General features: G+C 39.0%; 1 protein-coding gene across 2 annotated transcripts in view; it reads right to left on the bottom strand.

Annotated features, from left to right (window-relative positions):
• The window catches only part of ccdc50a (coiled-coil domain containing 50a), a 33,675-nt gene extending 15,529 nt beyond the window's left edge, over positions 1-18,146 (bottom strand). The window contains exons 1-5 of one of the 2 annotated variants that reach the window (XM_023268207.3): positions 17,833-18,146; positions 13,158-13,220; positions 7,038-7,167; positions 4,335-4,425; positions 496-598 (exon numbers count right to left, since the gene is read on the bottom strand). In XM_023268207.3, coding sequence (XP_023123975.2) covers positions 496-598; positions 4,335-4,425; positions 7,038-7,167; positions 13,158-13,220; positions 17,833-17,887 — 442 coding nt within the window. In that variant the 5' untranslated portion in view covers positions 17,888-18,146. The remainder of the gene's footprint in view (positions 1-495; positions 599-4,334; positions 4,426-7,037; positions 7,168-13,157; positions 13,221-17,832) is intronic. The other variant, XM_035947213.2, reaches the window with a different exon arrangement.
• Between the last annotated feature and the right edge of the window lie 648 nt (positions 18,147-18,794).

The raw sequence follows: 18,794 nt of genomic DNA, 5'->3' as shown, positions 1-18,794 counted from the left end.
TTTTACTGACCAACAAGGATGCGAGGACCCGACCTACACGGCTTGCAGCTTTAATTTCTAGGTTATTTTGCTCTGATTTTACAGGTCCAGTCCACTTGAGATCAAATTGGGCTGTATGTGGCCCCTGAACCAAGATGAGTTTGACATCCCTGATCTAGAGATTCATTCAATGTCTGAGTTAAAAAGCACGTTTAAAGGGCATCTTCAACCCAGAGCTCTGTTAAACACATTTCCAGCAGCACAGTCTTTTGAATGGGAGCAAAACATCCAAATTATTCCTCTGCAGGAACATGCAAGCCTTCCTTCAAGGTTAATTATGCGCTTATAAATGCATTCCAAAAATCTTTGCCCGGAGTCAGCAACAATCTCCAGCCCTGTTGAGCGTTCAAAAGCACACCCTCACACAGGCAGAGCTGCACAAATGGAAAGAGAAACCACCGCTCTTCCACACAACAAGCTCATACAGGCGCACAAGAGGAACTGCTGTTGCTTTACCTCCACGGTCCTCAAAGTACTCCTCCTCAAAGTTCGCTTCCAGCTGCTTCTGTCGCCGCTTCTCCTCTTTCATCTCCTTCTCCTGCAGCTTACGAGCGATGGCCTACAAACAAACAAGGCCATAGTCAACATGGCGTCCCACGAGAACGTGAAAAAAGCCTGAGCGGCGAATCTGGAACACATGTCAGTTTGTCTTGATGCTACAGTGGAGAGATGAATCGTTACTCAACATTGTAGAGAAAACAAATGAAGAAAGTGCTGCAGTTTCATACTAAGGGCCAAACAGTGTGTTTTTAATAGAAGCTCCATCACTCTGTCAAGTTAGAGGCAAGAAATAATCAGCTGCATCTGAGATATTGTGAATGATTTAGAGGCAAATTAACAGAAGATAGAGCACATAGTTTGATAATAAGGGCTGATTAATAGGATATAATAAATATTAGGGATGAAGAAGAAACAAGGCTTCAGACTAACTTCTCTACAGGCAGCATCGATGCTACCAGGTAGGGATGGACCAATTATCAGCCTTGTTGATTATCAGTGCCAATGTTTGGCACTTTATTCCAATTATCGATCAATTAAATGCGCTGCTTTGACTCTGAAACTGCCTCTCTCTGTCTGTCGTCACTCTGTGGTCTCAGAAATGTCTGTCAAGCAGCAAAAACTGAAAAAGAAACGCAAGCTGTTGCCACAAAAAACAGGAAAATAGCTTCTCTCACAGTGGCTAAGGCTATGCTACTAGTTAGTGGCAAAGCTAGAAGGCAGATTAACCTGAAACGAGTCTGGTAAACAATAATTAATAATGCTTTAACTTGAAACAGTGAAATATTAATTGAGAAGAACAGCAGGAAACAAACTGATTGATCTCAGTCGATCCACATGAACAGAGGAGATAATTTAATCAATCTTATTTCTATTTTACATATTCAGTTATATTTGCCCTTATTAATGAAGAAGTGTAGTTATGAAAGATAGTGTTGCTTTCGTCAACAAAAATTATGACGAAATATCGTCGTCAACGGACCTTTATCACTTGACGGAGACGAAATAATTTCGTCTCGTCTCATTTTGGTCAACGAAAATGAAGAGACATTTCAGCAGAGTTTTTATTTTGTAACCCGAATTTTGTCTCGTTTTTATTCGTCAACAATATTGTATTATATATTTTATTATAGTTATCGTCACATAACCACCATTTACGTTTCATCTCGTCTCGTTTTCGTCAAGTGATAAAGGTTCGTGGACGACGATATTTCATCATAATTTTCGTTGACGAAAGCAACACTAATGAAAGACAGGTTCTCTGCTATCACATTTAATGTGTACTGGTTCCCAATATTGGTTATGGGCCGTTTTTTTGGATGACCAATAATTAAAACAAAACATAACCCAAGTAGTTCTTCTTCTTCATCTGTACTATGCACACGGTATTTACATTTTGTATTTCTATTCTTCATTTTTATATATATATATATATATATATATATATATATATATATATATATATATATATATATATATATATATAAATAAATATATATAATACCTTTAATTTATAATGCACTTTACATATAAAATCTCAAAGTGCTACAATGCATTTAAAAGAAACACTTTACAAACGGTAAATATGTTAGAGCTTAAATAAGAATGTCTTCAGCCCTTTCTTAAAAGACTCCAGGGACTGTGGGGCCCTCAGGGGTGGTGGTAATGTGTTCCACAGTTCAGGAGCAGCTGTCTGGAACGCTCTGTCGCCCATTGTTCTCAGGTTTGATCTTGGAGTGAACAGAAGGTTGGTATTAGTGGATCGAAGTTGTCTGGAGATGGTGCGAAGGGTTAGGAGTTCTGAAAGGTAGTCCGGGGCATGTCCATGTATACACTGGTAGGCAAGCAGACAGATTTTGTACTGGATGCGTTTTGCGATTGGAAGCCAGTGGAGGTTACGGAGGACAGGTGTGATGTGAGCGTGTTTGGGCGTCCTCGTCAGGATCCTATACATACATACATACATATACATATATATACATACATACATACATACATACATACATACATACATACATACATACATACATACATACATACATACATACATACATATATATATAGATATAGATATAGATATATAGATATATATGGATAGATAGATACACTGCAACAACTCTCTCTGCTCTCAGTACTCTCTGCTTGGTAAAATGTTTGTTTTTCTGCTGCCTTTCCATCCATTGTGTTACTTGTACATGTTACACAGCTGTTTGCAGGACTTTTACTTCCTCATTCACTGTATAATTTTATGGTTACTTTATGGTGCATTTTTCAACTTTACTGTTCTTTTTTTGTCATTTTGTATTTTATACTTTATTGTCCATTCTCTATCTTAGTATATTCTTCTCTTATATTTTTCTATTGCGGTGGTGGTCACTTTACTCTGCCTGCTTGCAACCGTAAGAGCAGAATTTCACCTCGGGATCAAGAAGGTATTTCTATTCTTATCTATATTTTTCTTTTTGTACACTGCAGGACTCTGTATGTACTGCACATGGAGAGATACTGAGTAAAGTTCACTTTAAATTTAACTGGCTCAGTTTGTATCTACCTGCCTGAACCTGCACATTCAAGTAAATCTTGACTTCTACTTTTCCACCAGCCTCCTTGTCTTTGCCTGCATTTAGTTTTTAAAATAGTCACTGCGTCATCTCTAAGCAACAGCTTAAAGGATGGTTTCACACGTCAGGCAAAGCGAGACTGCAGAAGTTTTATTTTCAACCACAATAACTAGCGTCTGCTGCATGTGTCGGCCGGACTGTCTCCAAATCTACCAAATGATCACCTTACACTTGCACGAATATGAACTCTGGATATGATAATCAGACAGGCTGATAATTGGATGATATCTACTGTTAAGGACAGTATTTGTAGTGCCAGAAATGTCAGTATATATTAGTATATTAGTGTAAACAGTGGTAGCTGGCAACAGATGGATTTAAACTGGACAGCAGCATTTTGTTTGCTGTGATTGTGGAGCAAAAAAAAAGGACTGATCTCTAAAAAAAAAATTTTCTGCAATATATATGAAAAAAAAAAGGTGTAGAATTTTGCAGATAATTTCCATTCCAACTTTGGAAAGAATGAATGAATATTTCCAGAAATCATAGGTTGATTTTGTTAGGGAGTTCATCTGCATCAAAAATAAAAAAACTAACTCTAAAAAAGCTGAAAAAGTGACTTCTTACTGTGAAAATTTTGTCTAAAAGCAACACATTTGGAACTTCTCTCATGTGGTAAAGGCATCCGAAATAGTTTTATTGCTCTGGATGGCATTTAGATTTGGCCTTGAACTCAAACACATCTTTGTTGTGCTGATTTAATTAATGAAACAAACCAGTTGTGATGCTTTGTGTTGTGGCAACGACTGCAACACACAGCTGACCAGTTATTAGTCAGCCTTCTGTCCTTTTTGGTGCAACAAAATCTTCATTTTTTTTAGTAAATAAACTAAATTATGTTTTCTCAAAATGATTTCTCTTGTATATTAGTCGTGGAAAATGACAACTGTGTGAGTTTTCTTTCTGTATCAAGCATAAAAAAAAGAGTTGTAACATGATGTGTTTCAGTTAATTTGCATTACACCTCCTGTTATGACTATTGTGCACGTCACACAATCAATGCTGTAATTGTATTGTGGTAATGTAGCAACACAAGGGCCTGACTCAAGGGTTCTTGTTGTGGTTTTTCCATTACAACAGTTAGGAGGGTGAATATTCAGTAACACCCATTAATACCGACGGTATGATGAGTGCATGAAACCTGCATTGTGTCTGAATGGGCAGAGAGTTTCTTACCGCGTCCTTCTCTTCCTGCTGTCGCTGTTGTTCCGCCTGTCGGACCAGTTCTTCCTGAATCTCCTGGGCGATCTCATTGTCTTGTCGCTCACTGAGGTTCCCATCAGTTCAGGAGGAATTCACATGGGGAGGGGGACATGACATTAAGAACAGATCGGTAACTTAAAGCAGGAGCAGGAACAATAATGATAATATATGAGATCCTGCACAGCTTGACTTTTTAATCCCTATTCCTTAAATATCTCCTGTTTTCTCAGCACTTTAGGTTGATACTCTGGTGTTGAAATTGGCTCAGAGTATTTAGTAAACTGGACTGACCACATATAGCAGACTGAGTGTTTTAAAAAGTTATGAAAATTCAGACTGGATCTATAAAACCACTGCTATGCAGCTGGATGGGGAGTGATGACTGTTCTAGCTGGAAACAGCTGATTTTTAATGGAATATCTCCATAGGGGTACAGAGGAACATTTCCAGCAACCATCACTCCTGTGTTCTAATGCTACATTGTGTTAGCTAAAGGTGTTGAAAGGCTCACTGATGATTAGAAAACCTTTCTGCAATTATGTTAGCACATGAATAAAAGTGGGAGTTTTCATGAAAAGCATGAAATTGTCTGGGCGACCCCAAACTTCTGAACGGTGGTGTAGGTCAACTTTAACTTATATAGAGCAACTTTAACTAATATAGAGCAACTTTAACTAGTATGGAACAACTTTCACTCATTTAGAGCAACTTTCTTTCAGCTAATGGTGTTGAAAGGCTCATTGATGATTAGAAAACCCTTGTGCAGTTATGTTAGTACATGAATAAAAGTGTGAGTTTTCATGGAAAACATGAAATTATCTGAGTGACCCCAAACTTTTGAGCTGTAGTGTAGATGTGTGTGGGTTTATGTATGTACACACACTGTGTGGATGCAAGCGTGAGTTCTCTAAAAATCAGTGTTATTTTTGTTTGTGTTTCTGCCAAATAACTCACTGGTGCAATAATTCTGCAACTGTTGGCTTATCTGAAAACCCAGTCAAAGTGTTAAAAAAACAAGTTAGAAACGTATAACAAATATTTCAGCTCTGCCAAAGTTATACAATTATGAATCATGGAAATGTCACTTTCTGTTATTGACGACTAAATAAACTTGGCGCTCTCGTTACAGAAGGGAACTGAACCCAGCAGGAGCTCAGCTTTGAAGCTGATAGCGGCTGTTCTTCTGGCAGAAAGCACAATATCCTCACGTGTTGCGAGGTTGATCTCGCCTCGGCTCGCTCTCATCTCTAAGTGATGCGATTTTGACACCATCTGCCTGCAGGGCGGCTACGCAGAGATCACTCCTCCGCCTGCAGACGGTGAAACGCTTCGTTAGCGGCATCGGCTTAAACTTCGCTGCACTGCACCTGAACGTAAACAGCTCTGGAGGACTTAAGCTGGCAGAAGCAAACAGACTGCAGCACCTCAACATGTCGTGAACAGTGCATACTAACAAACAAGCAATGCCGTACTCCCATGTGTTCATGTGCATGGAGAAGTCTGGCAGTGTGAGCTCGCAGCATCTGGCCTCTCCCTGGGGGTGAAATCCCACCAGAACCTTCTACGTCTCTGTGTTTCAAACAGTGAACTGTGAGTCAGCAATTAGAGATTGACACAAAATTGCAGAGCAGAGAGACTTTTACTCCATTTGCATGCTTCTGTTGCAGCTGAACGGTTCGCTATGTTTAGGATCGGTCACTGAAGCCTGATTTATGTTTTCGCGTCAGGGCCGCTGTGGTTGGTACGTGTGGACGCTGCACCACTTCGGACGTGCAGCTGGAGTTTATCCAAACCCCTGAAGGGATATAATTATATGTCATGGCTGCAGAGGATACCGCACAGAGACACCACAAGAACTGTGAATCATCTGCTGGTGTCCTTTCTATGATGCTGATAGTGGAGGCTGCAGGACAGAAATGCATTTTGTGATCTAGTGAAGTCTTCATCAGCTCGTCTGCACAGTTAGAGCAAAAATGTCTTCATCTTCTGTACAACCAAGATGTGACTCAATCTTAAAAAAAAAAAAAAAAAAGCTCTATAGTACAAAATACCTCAAAAAGCATGAACACGCTTTACTTCTGGTGATGAATGAATGACAGAACGACAAAAACGGGTTCAATTTACTCTGACAAATCAGAGTTCTCGACAGCAGGAGACCTGATCACACATAAACATGCATCATCTGCACAGTTAGAGCAGAAATGTTGTTGTCTTCTGCACAACAAAGATGTGACTCAGTAATCTAAAAAAATAAATAAAAAATGCTCTTTAGCACAAATTAAAGAGCTTGAACACACTTTGCTTCTGGTGATGAATGCATGACAGAATGACAAAAAAGGCTTAAATCTGCTCTGATTAATCAGTCACAGTGATCGACAGCAGGAGTAAATCTGTCTTGGGTATACGGTTTGGGAGTAATTACATTAGATTACACTAATCTGAAGCACATGCTATCACAAAAGCAACAAATACAGTCATTATTACAGAGTATTTTGATGACTTTTGAGAGACAACAGGCATTTAATCACAGAAATTTGACTAAATTCAACCACAAAGATTGAGAATTCTACGCCATCTTCAAGTAACACTGGCTCCTGGCTAATCTTAGATCGCCTTCTCATGTGTGTATTGTTTTAGTGCAGATTGTGTGAATGTGTTGGTTTGTGAGACACCCACAGGTCACCATGTTGTTTCTGGCTCTGGATCTTGGCCCGCTTGTCCTCCTCCTCTTGCAGCTTCTTGGCGACCTGCAGGTCCTTCTGCACCAGGCGGCTCTTATGGACGTTGGAGGCCAAGTGGCTCTCGACTGTAGACGCAAACACACACAAGAGCTGCTCTTAAAACTGTGAACACACAAACCAGAGTGAGTCAGCTGGATAAACAAGTTTATTTACACATGTACACTTTTTTAAGAGCACCTTCAGTCGTACACTGAGACTACCGAGGTGCACCACAGAGCGCCACACGAGCTCCTTCCTGCCTGTGGCCATCAGGCTGTACAATTCCTCCCCCTTCTGCACAGGGGATATACGATCAACACACTTATTTTCATGTGCAATATTATCAGACTTTTCCTTCATAGTCTCACGATCTGCAATATCATTGTTCAAGTGCAATATTTCTAGTGCAATACATAGTTTACTTTCAGCTCACTTTTGGTGCAATACATCTGTTCACTCTTAGTTTCAGTTCACTTTCTGTTAATGTGTTTCTTGTTATTCATCTACAGCTCACATTTTCTACTTGTGTTTTTTTTCCAGACACTATTCCTTATCATTACTTAGACACTTCATACAAACACTTATGGTGCTTTTCCACTAGCACCTACTCGGCTCGACTCTGTTTGTGAGGTTTTCCATTAGGATGTAGTACCTGGTACCAGGTACTATTTTAGTACCTACTCGGCTGGGGTTCCAACTGAGCTGAGTCGAGCAGATAATTTGACGTATGCAGAGTGCAGACCACTGATTGGACAGTGAGTGACGACGCACGAGAGCGAGTCCTTCACGAAAACCGGTGAGTGTTTTGTGACTCCAAGAAACTTTTGCATTACTTATCCCACTGGTGGCAAGCTCACGTTAAACAAACAAGTATATTTTGAAAGTAACGTCGTTGCCTCCTGTATGCAGACAATAAGCTAGCTAGTTAGCCATCAACGGTAACTCCGTGGCCGGGCCGCCGGCGACTCCACCCATGATGAGGTGGTACTCGATTGTAATGGAAAATGACCTAAACCAAGTTGAGTTGAGTAGGTGCTAGTGGAAAAGCGCCTTTAGACACTTTGCATTTTGTACCTTGTATTCTTTTTGATTTCCGTTTTACTACTAACCTCTGTGTAATTGTATATATTCCACTACCCTTTGTCATTGTGTTGTACTGTGGCAAAACCATTTCTTCCAGGATGAATGAAGTTGATCTTATCTTTTTAAATGTTTCTCTGTTATTTAGAAGGTCTGCGGAGGACAGGATAAACACGCAGGATGCTTTTTAGTGTCCAGTAATGAACAGCGAGCAATCTTAGTCACTGAGAAATGAACGTTGGCAGCTGAGGCGTCGTTCCAAGGTTGTGTGACGGCACGTTGAGGGCCATAACGGATGATAAATCCTGCCTGCTGACGCACTCCCAGCACTTCGTAAGCATGGAGAGCATCACTCACTCGCTGGGCTCTGTTTCACCCGACTATTGATCTGTTCCCAGCTCCCATCGTGAAAAAGACCAAATTACATTTGGCAATATACCCGTGAGAAGCTCCATAAAGTTTCTGCTTCTGACCGGCAAGATTGAAAGAGGAAACAGCTGTGCCAACTTGATAGAACGTCAACGGGTGACATTGATTTTTCTGGATGACACCGTGATCGATTGCTGAAGTTGGCGACACCTCACAGAAAATATTTGAAGGCAGAACTGATGTTACAACCCAAGACGAGGTGATCATTTATCCGCTGCCATGTTTTTCCAACAAGAAAATTGATTCATCTTTCAGGGAAGAAAGAAAAAAACAACATTCTGAGAGACTGAAGAGGTTCCACGTCATTCAGAGAAAGGGGATCTGGGGTGAGAAAGCCGAGCTGTGAACCTGACATGGAGAAAACATGTTGGAGCTGACACAGCCGTAAAGAAATGTTTTCCATGTGACACTTGGATGCTTTGGAGTTTTGCATGCTCAACATTTTTAATGAAAATAAAAGCCAGCAGGAGCTTTGCAGCAACTTGAAATGAATGCATTTCAAAGCCACTTCTGAGGCGCCCATCTGTTGATCCAGGAAACAAAAGGGACTCAGACATTTTACTATCAAGCTTCTCCAGCCAGCGTGACCTCCAGGGTCAAAGGAGAAACGACATCTCTCAAAGCAGATCAGTTATTGTCACAACAGAGCAGTAACCGATCAGTGCAGGTTTAAGAGGGTTGATGACAACAAAAGGACAGACCATGAAAAACCACCTTAATTACCGCTATTCTGCTCTTAGTCTATGGCTGGGTGGCATCTGGCCTTTTTTCTTGCAGAGCTTCTTGCATAATTTCGCCTTTTGTGGGGATATGAAGAGGCACATTTGAGGAAACAGAAAAACAAACCAGGACACAGCGCAGAAACATGTTGTGTTTAGACAGTCTCCGCTCTAAAACCATCCAAACTTCAGTTCCTCCAGGATTTCTCTTTTCGCCTCTTTTCTAAAAAACTGCGATGTTTTAAGCGTATTTGTTGTGATGAAATTGCTGTAAACGTCACAATTGCTAAAAAGTTGCATTTTTCCAGCTTTTAGAACACGTTTCAACATTTTGATATTTATTCCTAAAATGATTCTTTAACACGCTCCGACTCATTTACATGAGCTGGCACGCCACAGTGGGAAATGAGCACCAGCCAGATACTGGTTTAACATGAAGTGGTTGGTAGATTCAAGGCACAAAATGATACTTTACTAATGAATGAATCATATTTGGACACATCTGTCAGTGGCTTAAAAAGTTAATTTCACATCCTGGCACACCCGTATTCACACACACACACACATATGGCTTGTCACACCAATTAATTCATCTAAGTTGCCTTTTTCTCTTAGTGTTTGCAACAGATCTGGATGCAACAGCTTCCATCATGGTGATTTGTCTGGTCTGTGATCCACTCGTTTCACGGTAGAAAAGTGTTTGTCAATTGATGATTTCCGTTTGTATTCCACCACAATATTCCACAGGGTGCAAAACAGTTTACTTCCGCTTTTGTGAAGAACATCGGGAAATTGTTTTGCATGGTCTTTCGCAGTAATTTTTGTTGGTAAATGAGAGACATTAGAATCGCACATGTCTGCATCTTCAAACCATAAACAAGGAAGTGAATTCGGTGATGCACACACGTTACATTTGCGCTGAGGAAGGCTATGATTGGTGAAACACACGGGAGGCTGGCCAAAATTGTGGAGAAGTTGTGATGATTGGACAAAATTGCAAGGTTGGGCAGAGTTCACGGAGATTGGTTGAATTTGCATTAATTGTTGCGATCGCGACATCACAATTTCCTGGAGGGTCTGACCCTTTAAACCTAAAGCCCGCTAGAGAAATCTGAACAAGAATTTTCTTTACAATCGCAGGCGGATCATCTGCAAATGTGCATGAAGAAAGCCTGAGAATCTTGAGAAAAAATGCAGCTTTAATTGTGTAGGGACTGAATTACTCAAGTATATTGGACATTTTTGGTGACCAAATGCAGAAAAATAACAGGTAAGTTATTTCTGTAAATTTAGATTTCTGTAAAGTAATGTAACACAGACTCTGCCTTTACTATATGTGGACCAATCGTGCTTATAGTCCTGCATAATCGCACCCTAAAGGCCCATTCCGAGCAGGAAAACCTCAGTCAGTGCCTCAAACTACCTCAGCAGGAAATGGCTTTAACATACAGCTGACATACGAAAGCAAAAGATAAAATATTTAAAGCAATAATCACCATCATGTGATTCAAAAATCTGAATCAGGAGGACACACCCTTTATAGTGAGTCTCTAAAATTCCTTTTTAATCATGTGAAAAAGATGCAGCTAATTACTCACATGTTATCCCAGATAAAAGCTGCAGCTAATCTAATTCAGCATGAAAGCACAGAGACAAAGCAAAGAAAAAAAACGCCCAAAAAACGGCCACAAACACACATTCTCAGAGACAGCAGAGTGTCTCAGGTCAGATCAGGAATCAGAGCTTCTCTGTGCTCCAGCTGCAGCAAACACTAAAATTAATGAGATCCAGAGGAATCAGGAGCAGCGGTCCAGCGGCGATACAGAACCGCTGTGGCATCCTGCACCATTCACTGCACTAATTGTGTGGCTGAAGCGGGGTTTATATCGGATTAATCGGGCTGCAGCCACCAACACTGCAGTTCAGCCTGTCAAACTCGATAGGTTTTTCCAAAAAGGGCAACGTGGAGCTTTGTGAGCTGCATGAATGTTGCTGCTGCGACACTGAAAAACATCTTTTATGGTTTGTTGTTTTGCAAAGCGAGCATTAAGTCTCGGAATTTCAGAATGTGCTGTGTTGAAAAGGCATGTTGTCCTTACAGAATGAACAAAATAACAAAATCTATCAGCTAGAAATTGTAAATAATTCTCTGACAGTTGTTGAACTAATCATCTGTGACATGATATCAACATGTCATCGTTCCGCTGGGAAACATAACCACATCTAAGCTCGAAATCACTTTAGACTACAAATCTCATTTAAAAAAATGCCTAAAATTAACCACTTGCTTTAGACAGAATCTGTAAAAAACAAAGAATTCTGCACTCCTTAATGCAAGCTTCAAATTATAACTGACTCAGTGGCGCCCAACAGTCACATGACAAAAAATCGTGGATTTTTTTTGCCTGAACTGCAGGCAGTAGGAAACAAGTACATAGGTCACTATGGCCTCTGAACCCCAGAACTTGTCCGGCATTTAAAGGCAAAGAACCGCCAAAATAACAAAATTTATTAGTCAGAAATTGTAAAGAACTTTGTGACAGTCATTGAACTAATCATCTGTGACATCTTATCAACATGTGTCCTTGGTATGTTGGGAAATGTAACCAATTCTGAGCTTAGAATCGGGACATTTTATCAAAATGACTTTCTATGACATGTCTCACTCAAAAATTTGCCAAAAATTTAGCATTTTCTCTGGACATATTGTGCAAAAAACAAAATACTTTGCGCTCCTCGAAGCAACCGTCAAGCTACAATAGACTCACTTGTAACAAACAGAATCATGACAAAAATTCTGGGATTTTTTGGTTCCACTGGGCTGAACCACAGGCAGTGTTTACACCAAGCTGATGGAAAAAAGCACAAGGGCCAATGGCCTCTGAACCCCAGAACTTGCTGTCCGGAATTTAAAGGCAAACAACCATCAAAATAACTAAATTTATCAGAATAACAAAATTTATCAGCCAAAAGAATTTTCTGACAGTCATTGAACTGATCATCTGTGACATTTTATCAACATGTGTCCTTGTTATGTTGGGAAACGTCACCAAATCTAAGCTTAAAATGGTAACATTTAATCAAAATCACTTTATGCTACATGTCTCATTCAAAAACTTTCCTAAAATTTACCGGTTGCTCTAACCAGATTGTGCAAAAAACAAAAAAAATTTGTGCTCCTCCATGCAACTGTGAAGCTACAACTGGCTCACCTGCAAGAAACAGTCACATGACAAAAATTGAAGGATATTTATGGCTGAAATGCAGGTATTGCAGAGCTGACAGGAAAAACTACACGGGTCAAAGTAAATAGTAAAGTACCTACAGTTTGTAGAGTTACTATGTCTTTTCCAGTATTCGTAACACCTGTGGGTACTTGGACAATCGTGTACAGATTGAATTCAGGTTTCTCCAATGTGGGAACAATAAATAAAGCAAAAGAAATTAACTTTTTGAAAATAATTTATGGTATTTTAAGACATTTCTGCGTCTTTTCATAGAGGTTCAGGACTTTATATTGGGGTGAAAAATGAGCCTACAGTGAGTAAAACATGACAGGAACAGAAACTGCTTGGAGCTCAGAGGATTAAGTGACCCTTGACCAAAACAGTCATCGGTGTGATACCAGGAAACATCACAACAATAAAAGTGTTTATACAGACTGTCACACTGAAAGGACACATGTAAATGAATTCATTTATTATCTGAATATTGAACAGGACACATCAAATGTAGTGAAGCTTTTCTCTGCCTGCAGAGAAGCAGAAACGCAAACATCCCTTGTTTAAAGAAGCTTAAGGTGAAAATATGCAGATTAGGGGGATGAAATAAAATCTGCAGTTTCTTACTTTCTTGCTCCTGGAGGTTGTAGGCCAGGCAGTGGTCCTCCAGCACTGCAAAGTCTCGACACACTGAAGAAAAAAGAAAAAACAGGAAGAAAAAACTTGTGAAAAAAAAAGCAACATTCAAAAGTAGCTTCAAAAACCAAATGCTTGTATAGTGAAACTCTGAACCGTTCTGTGGAAGTCAAACTAGCAGCAGATGTTAGATTTTAATCTGACACTCGGTTTCACATCCTGCAGGTAACATCTGTTCACACACAACATTTAGCAGCAAATCTATTTAAAAAGTGACCCACAGTCGAGGACAGCAAGCCGAGTTTAACTTGAACACACAGTCTGAAGAGACTGAACTCAAGCTGTGCATTTATTTTACATTTAGTGGCTTTTTATATGAGCAAAACGAATGAAAAGCTGCTCCACGGTATTCTCAGAAACGTGACCGTTGGATGAATCGGACTCAAAACAAAAAGTTGTGATGAAAACATTCCACGTTTGTACTTTTCACATGTTCTTAACTCGGCCTGATGCTGTTTGTGGTGAAGCCATCTGGCGAGTGGTTTGGTCATTTTTTTCAGCATCGAGTGAAACTGAGGAACCATCGTTTGTGTAAAGATGTTGTGGCAAAAAAAAGTTATTTCGAGGTGAAAAGAAACAAGAAGCTGTTTTGCTACTGATAAGCTGCGAGCTTTAATTCGGGAACTGGCTGACAAGATGAAGCATTTGTAAAGCTTCTTCTTATACAAACACAACGTGAGTGTGTCCACAATTCTAATCTGGCTTTAGCTTTAACTGGCTTTAACGGCTACAGCTCCACTATTACAGATACAACCATCATCTCTGTGATCGGCACACAGAGGAAATCAAAAACCTACAGTTTACTGCTCATTTTTCATCCTCACAACAAACCAAAACTCAAACAGTCCTTGCTTTTTACGGTTTCGATATGAATATTAATCATGAAAACAACCGTCCAGACTGTTCTAAGAGGGGATTTTCTTCATAAAACACCTTCATCTTGACTGTTCTGATATGAGGCGGATTTCTCTGTTTGAATATTTGGGATCTATCAAAAAACGGACATCTGACCATTAAATCTGGCTTTCTCTATTTATTTAACCCGCGACGCTTGCTTTTATCTAATCGTGTCCTTCCTTTAAACAGTTTTTCCATTTTTTAGTGTACTGTTAACCCTTTAAGAATCACCACTGTGCAGTCCGCCAGGACAAATTCTTACATTTTTACATGCTGTAGTGCAATTTTTTGGAGTATTTTTATTTGCTTTACATCAATATAACTCTCATATCCTAAGTTTTAATAAATGTTTTGACTTATGTCTTAACTACTTCAATAAATTGCGCTCCACTGTCCAGCTACTGTTCATATTATCCGCAGGAACATAAAACAAACCTAAACTCAAATTTGATTTTTATGGTTTCGATATGAATATTCATCCTGAAAACAACCATCCAGACTGTTCTAAGAGGGGGTTTTCTTCATAAGACACCTTCAGCTGAACTGTTCTGATATGCAGCGGCTTTACTTTCTTTGAATATTTGGGATCTACCCATCTGAAAACACAAACAGAAATTCAACCACTTCTGTCTGTTACCCTGTTTAGCAACACAACTTTTGAAACTCTACAGTAAGACTTTCCATCTGCTGAAAAAATAAAGATCAAATATAGAAACAGAACTATGATTTCATTTCGCAGGAAGCCAAGCACCACTCTGAAGACTAAAATAAAAAGCACATTAAGAAGCTGCTGCTGTTTTAGAACACATGTGGCGTCAGTATTGGTCCTGATGTTGTATTAAAAGCTCTCAGAGATCACTTAACCCACATAAGAAGACAGTGTCTGAGTGCGATTGTGTGTCAGTGTGCCTTAAAGACAGATTAAATACTGCTAAGCACCAACACTGATGAGTGATCTGCATCCAGAAGATGGTTAAACTGTGAATAAAAGCCTGAAGAGGACCAACAGATGCTGACAGGAGCAGGTCAGGACCTCCACAAAGCCCCATGCCGACTCGGGCCAGTTTGGGATTCGATTAACATGGAGCATTTTTCAACCATATGCTTAATCTTCTTAGCCGAAGAACCTGAGATTTATTGCGGCGGCGGTTTTAGCTCGTTTAACAATTTGGGTCTGTGTGCTTTGAAAGCTCGGCGGTACTTACAACGACGCCGAGCAACAAGTGACAGAAGGATTACAGCGACGTGCACAAAAACATCCACCGCAGGAGGCTGGGTTTTGTGCTTTATGTGCAGCAGGAAGGAGAAAATACAAGTTCAGTTCCTCTGTGAGCTACAGGGGAGCAAAACCGGGCAGATTTTCTACTATTTTCCTGATGTTAGAAATCAGTTTTCAGTCATTCCCTCAGCAGACAAGCAATGCAGGTTTCTCGTCTCTCTGACCAGAATAACAAGCATCCTGCTGAGCAGCTGCTTCACACCAACAGGACGGTTCCGTTTCAGCAGTGCAGCATCGCTTCAAGACGTAGAGACAATAGTCAGGTTTTAAAAACAAACTGAATAAAAGGGGACAAAAAAGCTGCATCTTTTACACCTTGTTTTGCAAATAACAATATTCTTTGCACCTGTTTTGTAAATACTAGCGTTTTTTATACTTTTTTCTGTAAATACCAACAACTTTCGCTCCTTTTTTTGTAAATACCAAAATTCTTAGTACTTTTTGGTAAATACCTACAATTTTTGCAACTATTTTGTATATACTTACAATTTTTGCACCTATTTTGTAAATACCAATAATCTTTGCACTTTTTTTGAAACACAAGCAATTTTTGCACATTTTCTTTTTGTTAATAGCAATTATTTTGCACTTTTTGTAAATGCAAACAATTTTTGCACCTTTTTGGTAAATATCAACAATTTTCGCACGTGTTTTGTAAATAGCTACACTTTTTGCACTTTTTTGTAAATACCAGTAATTTAAAAAACTTTTTCTTATGTAAATACCATAAATTTTTGCACTTTTTTGTAAATACAAACTATTTTTGCATCCATGCTGTAAATACCCCCCCAAAATTGCACCATTTTTCTTACTACCAGCAAATCTTGTACATTTTTTGGAAATACTAACCATTTTTGCAGTTTCTTTTGGTAAATGCAAACAATTTTAGCACCTTTTTTTGTAAATACTACCAATTTTTGCACCTTGTTTGTAAACACAAGCAATTTTTGCACTTTTTTGTAAACACCAACCATTTTTGCACCTGTTTTTTTAAATACCACCAATTTTTCCAAAACGGACATCTCACCTCTATTTCTGGCGTCTTATATTTATTTAACCCACAACGCTTGCTTTAATCTAATCATTAATCTATTCTTTAAACAGTTTTTTTCACTTTTTAGTTCACTATTAAGCATCAAAACACCAAAAATTCTTACCTAAAACTGAATCAGATTCAGTCTAAACGCTCCACCGTCCACCTCCTGTTCATGTTATCCTGAGGAACATGTTTCATATTCCTCAGGATAACATGAACAGTAGGTGGACAGTGGAGCGTTTATATGTTATCCTGAGTTAGAAAAAGTCTTGTGAGAGGGAGCTGGAGCTATCATCTTTTAAAATCTTTTACAACAATGTTTTAGAGCAGTTTTACTGCCGACGGCAACACAATAAGTCAGATGTGACATACGTGTTTTGGAGCTCTGGCTCAACCGTATACTTTTAAAATAGGCAAACGACTTCATGTGATTAGCGCTAAAACCACAGATACAAGTCACCTGACTGCTGAAACACCGCCAGACTGTGTACATCCAACACAGCATGTATATATGTAAATATGCAACCCTTGTCCTACAAAACAGTCCACCTTAATTCAATCCAAACACTGTATTTGATATGAAAAAATTACATAAAATTACATAAAGAATCTGTCAGGAGTCTAATTAATGCTAATCATCAGACTGTAGCCTTAAAAATAGAACAAAATTCCAAATTGCAAAAATGCACCAAATTCTAACTGTAGTGTCCTATTTTTTTTGCATAATATGGCTAAATATTGTGCAATATGATGCTTTTTTTGGAGAATGACCATCAACAGAAGGCTACAAAAACATTATTTGGAGGATTATTAGGAAAATAAGAATTTTATTGATAATTTTACAGTGATTCCCATGAGGCAGGCCACGTTTCCAACTCTACTTTTTTTCTTTAGTTTCTAAAATGCATTTAACAGACTAGAATTTGCCAAATAAATTGAATAAATGCTCCCAATGTGGCCTTATCCTTTATTTATTTTTTACTATTTTAGGCGTTTCTATATGCAGAGGTGCACATCTGCAACTCATAGTAATTTTGTACATTTTTAAGTAAGAATATGTAAATTTACAGGTATTTTCAATTGATATGGATCACATTTAGCAACACTAATGCAGTATTAAGCAGAAAATCTGATTTTCTGCTTTAATTAAATACACAGAAATGTACTGTTTAAGCATGGTAGAATAGTACCACTGTAAACACACCGTAAAATACTAGCAGCTGTGGTTTCCGTGAAGTATTTTAACAGTGAAATCAGTGCCATTAGCAGCGTGTTAGCATCCGTTAGCATGCTGAGCTAACAGCAGCACAAACACAAACACCTGCGGTCAGTGGGTTAGCATTAGTCTGGTTAGCTGTTAGCCGTTAGCTCCACATTAAAAACAGGGACGTTACCCTCTTTGACTCCCGGTAGTTTCTTCTGGTCGATGCTAACGTTACATTCAGCCATGTTGTCACCGGTAATAAGTCAAAAAAAAAAAAAAGAGCAGCCGTTGACGTTGAATTACTCCTCCGCGTTCCGTCCGAAGGTTAACGGCAAGCCTGATTGATCGCCTCCCCGGTGAACTGGATCGATGGTCCAGGTGCTGCTCGGCCCTGTTGATTAGTTTCGGCGGCCTCCGTCTCTCGGTGCGTCGCGGCTCCAATTGCTGCTGAAGCTGCGGGTCAGATTCTTCTACGAGCGTCCCTCCCTCCTTCCGCGAACCTCCGCGCAACCTCCCCAAAACCTTCCCACAACCGGACAGTCACACACACTCAACGCAAACACATCCGGGTTGGACATGTCAAAATAAAAGAGAGACCTTCGGTAGCTGTGAAAGCTTAGGCAACAATTTAAGAAGTTATACAGACGTCCTTAACGACAAAATTTCCCAGTAACAAAGCTGCAATAAAAATGCTATACATTAAAATCTTTTATCCAACATCATTCGTTTTTATAGCTTCTAAATATTCAGAATTTTCTGGATTTTTACAGACTAAATTTTAGTGCATACATGATTTCAGTGCTTTTTCTCATGGAAAAAACCCACAAAATTAGTTTCTATATATATTATATTATATTATATATAATAATGCTAATAGAATTTTTAAAAAAAAATATTACAGCCTGGGGTGTGTCAATGATTAGCAACAAGATTGATTCTCATGCTCATGCCAATGATTTCTTTTAAAATAATAATAATAATAATTTAAACAAAGTGACAGAATTGCAGAAAAAACATAACATTCAGGGCCATCAGGAGGAACACAGATTTTTTTCCTTTAAAATGCCAGTTTGCATACATGACTCCAATGTTTCATATACAAAATAAATACATAAATAAAATAAATGAAAAAAATAAAAATCCATACAGTTT

Source organism: Amphiprion ocellaris, chromosome 2 (genome assembly GCF_022539595.1).
Source record: "Amphiprion ocellaris isolate individual 3 ecotype Okinawa chromosome 2, ASM2253959v1, whole genome shotgun sequence".
Lineage (NCBI taxonomy): Eukaryota > Metazoa > Chordata > Actinopteri > Pomacentridae > Amphiprion > Amphiprion ocellaris.
The sequence above is the reverse complement of the archived record's forward strand: the minus strand, read 5'-3'. Positions and strand labels throughout refer to the sequence as shown.